Source organism: Cryptomeria japonica, chromosome 2 (genome assembly GCF_030272615.1).
Source record: "Cryptomeria japonica chromosome 2, Sugi_1.0, whole genome shotgun sequence".
Lineage (NCBI taxonomy): Eukaryota > Viridiplantae > Streptophyta > Pinopsida > Cupressales > Cupressaceae > Cryptomeria > Cryptomeria japonica.
The window spans coordinates 139199867-139210615 of NC_081406.1; the positions used below are offsets into that span (position 1 = coordinate 139199867).

The 10749-nt window shown below is 28.7% G+C and overlaps 1 protein-coding gene across 1 annotated transcript; it reads right to left on the bottom strand.

The window, feature by feature from the left end:
• Positions 1 to 2084: 2084 nt before the first annotated feature.
• LOC131073184 (alpha pinene synthase, chloroplastic) lies at positions 2085 to 7406 on the bottom strand. The gene is made up of 10 exons (XM_058009585.2): positions 7120 to 7406; positions 6296 to 6486; positions 5973 to 6085; positions 4769 to 4980; positions 4570 to 4682; positions 4011 to 4100; positions 3574 to 3789; positions 3353 to 3491; positions 2631 to 2879; positions 2085 to 2504 (listed from the first exon to the last, which is right to left on the bottom strand). The coding sequence occupies exons 1-10, from the start codon at positions 7363 to 7365 to the stop codon at positions 2214 to 2216; spliced, it is 1860 nt and encodes a 619-aa protein (XP_057865568.2). The 5' UTR covers positions 7366 to 7406; the 3' UTR covers positions 2085 to 2213.
• Positions 7407 to 10749: the final 3343 nt, after the last annotated feature.

Here is a 10749-nt window from a genome sequence, read left to right on the forward strand (position 1 = left end):
GGTGGAAGGATTCTAGCCTTTGCCATCTCACTATTTTTCTTACCGCTTCAGATGATGACTTCAAGTTATCTGGAGATTTGATGCCTCCTTCTCCTACTACTTCAATAAGTTTGATTTCTCTTTCTTCTGCCCCCACTACTAGGGACTTAGGTTTTTGTCCTATTCCTTTGATGGTTTTTGATTCTTTATCTTTGGATTGCAAGCCTCCTTTCAAAATAATGTGGGGCTTGCTTATAATATAAGCTTCTCTCAAGAGGGAGCTTGTGTGGCATTACAGATTAAATAGGTGAAACAACTTTTCTCTATTCATGATTTTTTAACATGTGTAGTGTTTGTTTATAAATGATAATTTAAATGTTTATAAAATTCTTTTATAAAAAAAAGTCGTGTAGAGTATAGTTTTTTGTGAAGTTCCGTTAAAACAGTTTTGTTTGTCAATTGAAATTTCAAACCTTGAAAAATCAAAGTTAAGTTTCAATAGTGTTTTGATTATCACATCTCATTGTTTAAGATAAAATTGCTTGAAATTTCTTTCTATTAGTGCAAAGATTATTCTTAAAATCAACTTGAATGCAGATTGTAAATGGACTTAACGTGCCAGTTAATTGAGTTTCTTTGTTTTGAAATTGATTTAGAGGCTGAAGTTCAAAATGGGAAAGACTTAAGTGTAATAAATATTAAAAATCAATTTAACAACTTTGATTCAAATTATTAAAATTTAGTCGACATTCTAAGAATTTCAATTTAATGTCATAGTTGAATTTGTAAGGAGCTTTTTGAGGACTTTGTGCTAGACTTTCACTGAGAAATTTATGCATCATATAATTGCTAAATAATAAATTTAACATTCAATATAGCTGAAGGATTTCTAGGGTAGTTGGATTGGTTCCACAAGTTTAGTTTATTTGAAATTATTTTTTCAAAATTTAATTTTTTCTAATGTGAGTTACATTAGTCATAATTAATTCTTCAATTTTTTTTTGAAAATTTATTTTTGTAGTGTGAGCTTATTCAAGAAATATTCAAAAAAACAATTGAAAAGAAAAGGTAGCTAGGTTTTCATAATGAATTTTTCAATATTCATTTTTGAGGAATTTTTAATTAAATATTATATTATATTATTAAATTAATATAATATAATATTAAAAAATAAGATATATAGATATAAAAACATCCAAATAACTAAACATAAGATTAAATTAAAATAATTAATACAAAATTACAATAAATATTAAGAATATTCTATTTTAAAAATATTTTATTAAAATAAATTAATCATTTTGAATTATTTTAACATTTTTGTTTAATTAATCCAACATACAAAATTTTAAATTTAATTATTGAAAAAAATAATAATTTATGATAAATGTTATATGTTTTATTAAATAAAATACCCATTTTTTAATTTTATAAAAAGAGATTTATATTATTTTTTCAAAATTTTATTTTTCATATTAAATAACATATTCTTAGTCATATTCAAGAAAAGAAATTGAAAAGAAAAAGTAGTTAGGTTTTCATAATTAATTCTCCAATATTATTTGTTTAAAATTTTATTTTTGTTGTGTTAGCTACATTATTCATATTCAAGAAAATATTCAAGAAAGCATTTGAAAAGGAAAAGCAGTTAGGTTTTCATAATGAATACCACGTGTTAGGCACTTTAGTCTTATTAAAAAAAATGGTTCATGACAAAATATACTTTCTAATCACAACAATGTCAAAATGGTTTTTTTTTGACATATCTGTAAAAAATGTTTTTTCATAATCAAATGTTTTTTTTGTTTGATTTTGATTGGTTTCAATTAAAATGTTCATTCACTTGTTAGTTACTTTAGAAACGTAGCCTCTCTTATAATTCTAGGCAAGAACTAATAAGAGATTGGAGAGTTGAAAGAATTTTTTAATTGTAAAAAAAGGAACATATTAATATCTCAAAAAGTACTAAATGAATGTATTGTAACAAATTTTTGAGGGATATAAAGGAATCCACCTCGATTACATGTATATTTTCATAAACCAAACAACTTGATTTATGATTTATAAGAAAATATTGAGACTATTTTTTATACAAATTTTTCATTCATAAAATATGATTTTATTCAATAAGTTAAAATCTATTAATAAAATATGTTTTTTATCAAAATAGGAATCCTCTACTACATGATCATTTAAACTTACACATTATCCATATCCTAAGTCTAATGCCACATTTACACTCTTTCAAACATGGTTTTGATGATAATATTCCTTGTCTCGAGGTTAGAGATAGTAAATCCATCTCTTTCTTTGTACAGAAGTAGAAGACCTTTTGATAAATTATATACACTTTCCTTTAAAATGACTGGAACATTATCAGGTTTCAAATATTCCCAGTTAAATTGTTTGAGTGTTTCATCAAATAAAGAATTGATATACTTTATTGCATCTTCCTCATTGGATCCGGGATGGTCTCTCAGATAACATGTTATACTTGAAACTACTTCTCCACGATCTGCTTCAACCTTTAAGATAACATAAACTTTATTTTCAATATTTTGGATATAATTACCTTGAATCTATGGTAATTGATCACATATGAACAAAAAAATGATGTTATGAATGTTAGATTTTCTAAATTTACAACATACCTTGAATGTTCTTGTGTCACCTCTTAGTCTAAGTGCTAAGCAAAAGAGCTCGTCAAACCTTGATGGATAATGAATTTCTTTGAGGATTTCATTAGAAATGGGGACATCTAATGATAGTATAGGTTGTAAGGTCACTGCTCTAGATCCAGCAGTCACTTTTCCATTTTCTAAATATTCATCTAAAGATGGTATAAAACCTGAAGCAAGCCACTCAGCCTCTTGCAACAATGCATCTATATAAGCTTCCCACTACATTTAAACAATAATATAAATTAATACAAATACTTGAATCTAATATATTAAATAAAGATAAATCAATGACTATAATTCTTTTAAAATATTTCTCTTTCAAATTTGATATACCTAAATGTTTTGATTATTAATATTATTTCTAAAATCATTAAATTTTTACTCTTAAATCGTTTGTAAAGTTAATGGAAAATAGTTTTGCTTATATATAAACTATATAAAATACAGATTCCTTAGGAGAAATAATAATATAAAATATTTAGATATAGTTTTACATACAAGAATAACAATAAACTAAATTACTATTTGCCTTCAAAATATTCTTCTTTTTTAATAAGGCTTATTTAATTAAATGTTAGTTAGGTGAATAATTTAATATTTAATAAATAATTTTAATTTTTTTAATTAATTTATTAAATAATAATATAATATTAAAAGTATTTTTAAAATATCAATATTTTAAAAAATCATACATTTTTACGTGTATATTCAAGCATGTCTTTGCCTTGATTTTTGTTGATCTCTCTAGCCATATCCTTTAAGACCTTATCAAAGGCCTTGAATACCACTTTCATAAATGTTGGAAGTCCTTCTATACTTGCTAATTCCCACCTTATACAAAGAGAAACACAATATGTTACTATCCTTTGAACATATAAATATATAAATACCATAAAATATAGTATATAAATACCTCTTAATGGCTTGTGTGAAGATCTTGAGCTCATCTAGAGTTGCATAGGTGTCATAAATATCATCTAAATATGTGATTATTGTACACAACTTTGCAAATCCAATTCTAAAAGTAGAATATTTTGGCTCAATACATCCTGAAGTTGCCCAAAAGTAAAATTCAACATGACGATGGCGACCAAACTCTAGCTTATCTAAGCCAGACTCTACCCACCATCTAAAACACACACAAGTTAGTAAAAATATTAAAGTTTAAGTCTATAAATAGACATTGTACCATAGTGGATTAAAGTCTCAAAATAAAAAATGGCATAGTTTGAATGTCAATAGTTTTGAATGCACAATAATTGCTATGCACTTTTTGCTTTTAACACATTTAAAAAGAAATTGTATAAAATTATACATTCTTAATATTTTTTTATAAGATAACTTACACACCTTGAAAGGACTTGAATCTCTTGATGTTGCAATGATTGGATCATATTGAAGTCCAACTTTGCTAACTCTAAAATTTTTGAGTTATTGATTCTGCAACAATTTCAATATTAAAATATTTAATTATTTGGAGAGAAACAATTTCAATATTAAAATATTTAATTATTTGGAGACCTCTCTGGAGACTTCTAAAAGCTAGAAATACAAGTATCTTATGTTATTTAAAATCTATTTTTTAAAGTGTTAATATTATCCTTTTTGTTATATATTTAATTAGAATGAAATAATGATATCAAATTTCCATAATCCATAATGAATAGTGTAGATGCTTCTGGATTAGATTGTGTCAATAATTTTTGCGTCAACGTTTCAAATCACATTCTGTGATCCATAATCATGATAAAAAGAGAGTTTATCACAATAAAATCTCCTTGAGCTCTCTTTTTATATATCATGATGATGGATCATAGAGTGTTATTCGAAATGTTGATGCAAATTTTTTTGACACAATCTATTCCAGCGTTAGAATGAAATAGTTTATGTAACAAGGCAATGAGATTACTTGTTGATGTTCTTGGCAAACCATACATCGTCTTCTCCATATATGTCAATATAGGTCCTTGCTTCTAACCTAGGCACATTCGTGTGCCAACAATACTCCAAATTGAACTCTATCTGTTATATCATAAAAATTAGAATCACATTTGATAAAATGAATTCATAGAATTAATATGCAAATTTAATATAATAGGTATGGTTACCTCTCTTGAAATACCGGTATCGTTTACAATTTGTAGAGTTTCTTTTAAATATGACGTAGCAAAGGATTTTACATCATTGATAGCTTGATCTTGAGGAAATGAAATGAGTGAAGCCCGAAATAGATTTAGGATAGATCTTATCTCCTCATTGTTTGTCTGACTATTAGAATATTGTAATCGTTCATATTTACCTTTCAAGTGTAGTAACACATCTGCAATTGTACCAAATTAAATGAAATGTTATGTTCTATATAAAAAAAAAATCTGCAATGATACCAAATTAAATGAAATTTTATGTTCTATAAAAGAAATGCAATTTTAAGATGTGCAATTATTAGAAAAAAATCTATTATATTGATAAATTAATTAATTAGATTAAAAATATTATTTAAATGTGATTATGAAAATGTTCAAATTTTAAATTATAATAGAAAGAAAGCAATAATCTATTACTTAATTAAAATGATGACCCTAGTAATCTATTACTTAATTAAAATGACGACCCTCTAACTTTTTGAAAAAATCTATTTAAATAATGTTTAATCAGCCTGTTTTAAGATCTTATTAATCATGAACTAACTTTTCAATATTAATTTTATTAAGCCTGAGCTTCATTTGTTTTATTGATTTGGAAGGATTTTAGACTAAAAAGAAAAGTCATAAGTGATTTGAAACAATAATTTAATAAGTTTATAAATTTATATATGTATATACAAATCTATTAAATTATATATTATTTATTTTATTTTATGTAAGTTTATTTAATATATAAAGTTGAACATTATAAATATATATTATAATTAAAATATAATTAATAAAAAATATAAAAATAAAATAATTCATATTTTTCTAATTTATATAACATTAAAATATCATATACGTACATTTTTTTATTTCTTTTTTATTGTTTTAGATTTGAAATTTTATGGACAAAATATTTATTTGTTTTCAAAGAACACATTTTGATATTACATATAAAATGAATCTTATAACATACAAATAATTATTTTTGATTCAATGGTTACAGATGAGCAAGCTGAAATAGTACACTTTAAGCTTTCACTTGTTTAGGTGGTTCATCTAAAATTTCACTTGTTTAGGTGGTTCATCTGAAATTACCAAGATGTTGGTGTTTTTTCAAATAAACTACCTAAACAAATCAACTTAAAATATACGATGTTAAATCAAAATACTAAGATATTACCTGAAGATATGCCATATCTATGTAGACGAAGAATTCGAAATCCCAAAGCTGTAGTGTTGAGATCTACAAAAGGACTCTCTCTTCCACGTCCAATGCCTTGGTCATTCCAATATCTGCTATCCAAAAAATTCCTTGGCAAAAGAATTAGGCTAAAGAATAGAGTCTATTATGTATATAGATTGATCTTACTCATAAAGAGCTGGTGCATTCTGGCTACTGACTGTATACTTGAAGACACAATTTCCAACATAAACAGTTTGTACTGGTTAGACGACATATCATAATAACATTAGTCTTGGAGTTCGAAAAACAAACAAACAAACCTGTAAACATAGTCAAGAACAGTTTTTATTTCATTTTGGAAATGGCGGTCAATTCCAAGGCGTTCTACATCGTCCACCATTGAAAGACGTTGATATAGGTCATCTGCAGATGAAGAGTGTAGAGGAAGGGCATTGAACATTTCCTTGATATCCATGATAAGCTTCTCTTGATGTTCACCATAAGAGGGAGTCTGTGTGGCATTACAGATGGAAAGAAAGTAAGACCAAACAGATTAAAACTTTGGAATCTATTACTGCTTTAGCTGTGTAGTAGTATTTTATTTATGTTTTTAGGTGAAACCATTTTTTTTCAATCGAATCTTTTGGATTCATTAGGAAGATAGAAAGCTTAAGAAATAGAAAGATAGACTGTTGTAGATCTTTGGAGACTATAAAGAATTAATAGAATGTTTTTCTATTTCTTGAACTTTCTATTATTCTAATGATAGATCACATAATGTGATCCGAAACGTCGATGTAAGAAAATTACACACAATGAAAATTATAAACAACAATGACTTTTCTTCATCCATTTTTTTAATATGAATGATATTACTTTATAAATGACAATCCGAACAAAAAATTGAATGGTGACAGTAACTTTTACAAAGAGAAATCGGAACAGGAGCCATAAATGTATAATTAACAACAATGAGTTTTCTTCATACACATTTTTAAGATGTATAATATTATTTTATATAAGGAATAGATCTATAGAGGTCCCCACATTAGTGATTACTCTATAGATCTGTACCCCACTAACGATCTTCAAGAAGCTATGTACTCACTATACTTAGCTTAGAGTAGATAGTAAACAATCTTACCTCACAAGATTTTGAGAGAGATTGTATGAAATCATTGTCCCACAAGTTTGGGTGATGATTAGCTGTGCGTCGCGCAATAGATTGATGAGTAGATGAAGCCTTGCAAGGAATTAAATCCAATCTTTTTCTGCTTGGCTTTGGAAATGCATTAGCAAAAAGCTTAAGGTGATTGCTTGCATTGTGTGTGGATGGGCATTTGAAGCCTGGCAAAATGGCAGTAAAGGGAGAAAGAGAGACTGAAGCCATTCTCAGTGATTATGGAAAGAAGCACTGATATGAGAGCTGTGAAAGCTGGGTATTTAATGCCTGAACTGAACACACTTATAAATGCGATGATACCATCAACATGATTAATAAAACTCTTAACATGATTAGTAATGTTGACTTTCTAATACCATTTGAAACTTGATTGGGGTACCTACCGTTTCATACCTCGGATAAGATCTCCAAGAATTTTAACACTGTTTTAGTTTTTCTAAATCTTTGGCTTTAGGTTAAAAGAAATTGAGCTGTTCGACACTCAACAACCCTAACTGGTTAAAACTTGTTTGAAGGAGGGTACCTGATAATTAAAGATGGATTAGTAGATAAAAATGCGACAAAATTGGGAATCTTCTGATGATACTGAGGTACTCTGTTGGTGGATGTCTTTCATGGGACTTCGTTTATTGGTAGAATGAGCTACTCTATTGGTGGATGTCTTTCATGGGACTTCGTTTATTGGTAGAACGAGGTAATTTATTGTACTTTATCCTAAATATTTGTGCAACTCAAATAGTCCAGGTCTTAGTGATTAGTCCATATAAAACTAGTGGAAAATGCATGTTTAAAAATCATTTCACTAACATACATGCATGATTTTAGTTAGTCTTACCATTAGAAAAAGATCTCCCATTAACATTTAGAACAAGTGTGATTATGTAGGGTCTTCTCCCATTAACATTTACTTTGTTATGTTTTCATTTATTATATTTACAAAGTTTATATATACATATACACACATATATATATACATATACACATATATACACATATATATAGACACACACACATAGTCTATTATTTTTAGTTTGAAATATCATGATAGGGATTTATGTTAGAATGGATCACACTCATATCAATTTTCACTTTATACCATTTGACTTTGTTTGAATGCTTTTAATTTTTTATTCTAATAATTCTATTTAATGGTTCCCTCGTGAATACTATTACTCATAATGCTTTATTCCAAACTATTGTTACTCTTTCTATATTTTTATATATAGATATTTTTTGCATGTGTATTTATACATATACATGTCCAATCAATACAAGCCATACTTTTTTTGCTAAAATAATTTTTATTTTGTCTTCAACTATACATAAATCAATTGGACCCATGATTTTACATAATATGCTACTATTAAATAGTTTTCCACTATTAAAAATTATAATTGGTTACGCCTTAATGTTCCTAAAACAATTGTTATAGTTCACTCATGATTTTATCACCATATATATTTTTATTTCTATTTATATTTTACATTTGTATTTTAACAATGTGACAAGTATTTCTATTCTTTTATTAAGGTGCAAGTTCAATGAAAAATATGGTAGGAGGTCAAAAGGGAAAAAGAACATCTAGGAGATGCATAATTAAAGTGACTCATGTAGTGAAGTTAACTTCTACATAATAGTTCAAGGAATACTGTAAAGGAGAGGATTTTCTACTCTCAAGACAACGAGGTCTCAAGGTTACCTCAATTGATCTACTAAAATGATAAGGAAAAATACTAAAGAATGTTTATGTAATCAAATTAAATAAATGCTAAGTTTAATGAGGGAGATAAACTAAAATTACTAAATCACATCGATATATAGTAAGATAAAAATGTCATTTAAGTATAGAAACAAAAAACAAAGAGGTTGAGGGTTTCACCACCAAGTGGATTTACTCTTGACCTTGGATGACAACACATTGCATAGATGTTTGCACACATACATTGTCATCTTGAATAAATAAATAGTAACCAACCATATAAGAAAAATCTAGTAGGCAAATATACACATCAACAGTTTGTGGCTCCTCACTTAAGATAGTATCTACATGATGTGACCATAAACAAGAGGATACTTGAGTGTTATAATTGCTTAGAGTATTTAGGTAGATCTTCATTGTTAGAGAGAAAGACGGAGAAGAGTTCTAGAAATGCCAAAAGGTTGTAAAAATGAGGACAATAGATTTTTTTATTAAGCCAAATGGGTGGGAGGAGCTGTTGGCGATTTGAAGGAATTGATTATGTGTTGCATTGATGTTTGTCATTGATGGCAACACTAGAAACACCGGCTACACTAGCTGCTTTAGCTATTTACCAGTATCTGGTTGGTCCCGGTTGGTTTGGTTTATAGTTGGATTATGATCCAGTATGCTCTGGTATGCCTTGGTTTGAGGAATTGGTTTGGATTGGTCATGCATGTGTTCCTGATGTGTATCACATTCAGTTGGTTTTGATTTGGTGATCAGATGCTATCCTGTATGTTGGCAAGCTTGGTTTGTTGTTTCGGCGAGGGTTTCACCAATAGAGCTTTATTGAAGATCCTTGATGATATGCATAAGTGGTGTTGGTGCAGCGTTTAGTAGAGATTCAGGATGTTGATGGTGATCATGTTCGAGACTTGGTTGATTGGGATCATTTCTTTAGCATGTGTGGATCTAAATTGGGTCCCGGTACTATGTAGGTTATGGACTAGTTTTTGTAACATGTTGGAGGATGTTTTTGATTAAGGAAAATTAGGTTTTAAGGGACCTGAAACTTGCTTACATTATGAAAAGATAAGCATGAAAGAAGCAAGAGAGAACAAAACAAAGACAGAAAATCTGCAAAAGACCAGGAGAAAAAACAACAGCAAGGGAAAGGGATAGCACAAAGCCAGCGAGAGACTGGCAAACAAAGACCAAAATTGCATATCAGATAAAAATATTTATACTCTTCCGCATCCTTCACCAGCATCATCATAGCCTTAGCAACTTCTCTCAGGTCTTTGTTCTCCTACTTCAGATGAATGTCTTTAGTCTTTATCTCCAAATCACAGGTAGTCTACCTAGTTCTTCGTCTGGACGTTTGGGGAGCAGAGCTGGAGGTTGACATCTCATCAATGATCACCATTTCTTTGTTCTGTTGGTTCCTCTCCAGAAAATCCACTAGAGCGTTCATATTATGAGACGAAACCCTCAAGACCTCAAGACTGTGATTCATAAAATTCTTCAATGCCTTCTCAATTTTAGCAACCCGATTGATGATGATTTCATTTTCAACCTCGGCCTTATCTTTGACAATTCTGATCACATCTTCCAGATGCTTCAAGTCTCCCTTAATCATATCTTTTTCTGACCAATCCTACATTTCAATTTCATCCTCTGCCTCACTGGTTTCCACCTTTGCATCCTTTTTCCCGATATTGGTATCCTTAATCAAATCCTGAATCTTATACTCCAAATCTCTCCGTTTACTCTGAATACTGGTATTATTTTCAATTACCCATTTCTGGAAATTGAAAAATTCTAGAGTGCTGTTTATGGCAGCCTTCAAAATGGAGTCCGCCATTTCCCTACCCTGCTCAGAGCTCACAAATTCAAGGTTAGCTTCCTTC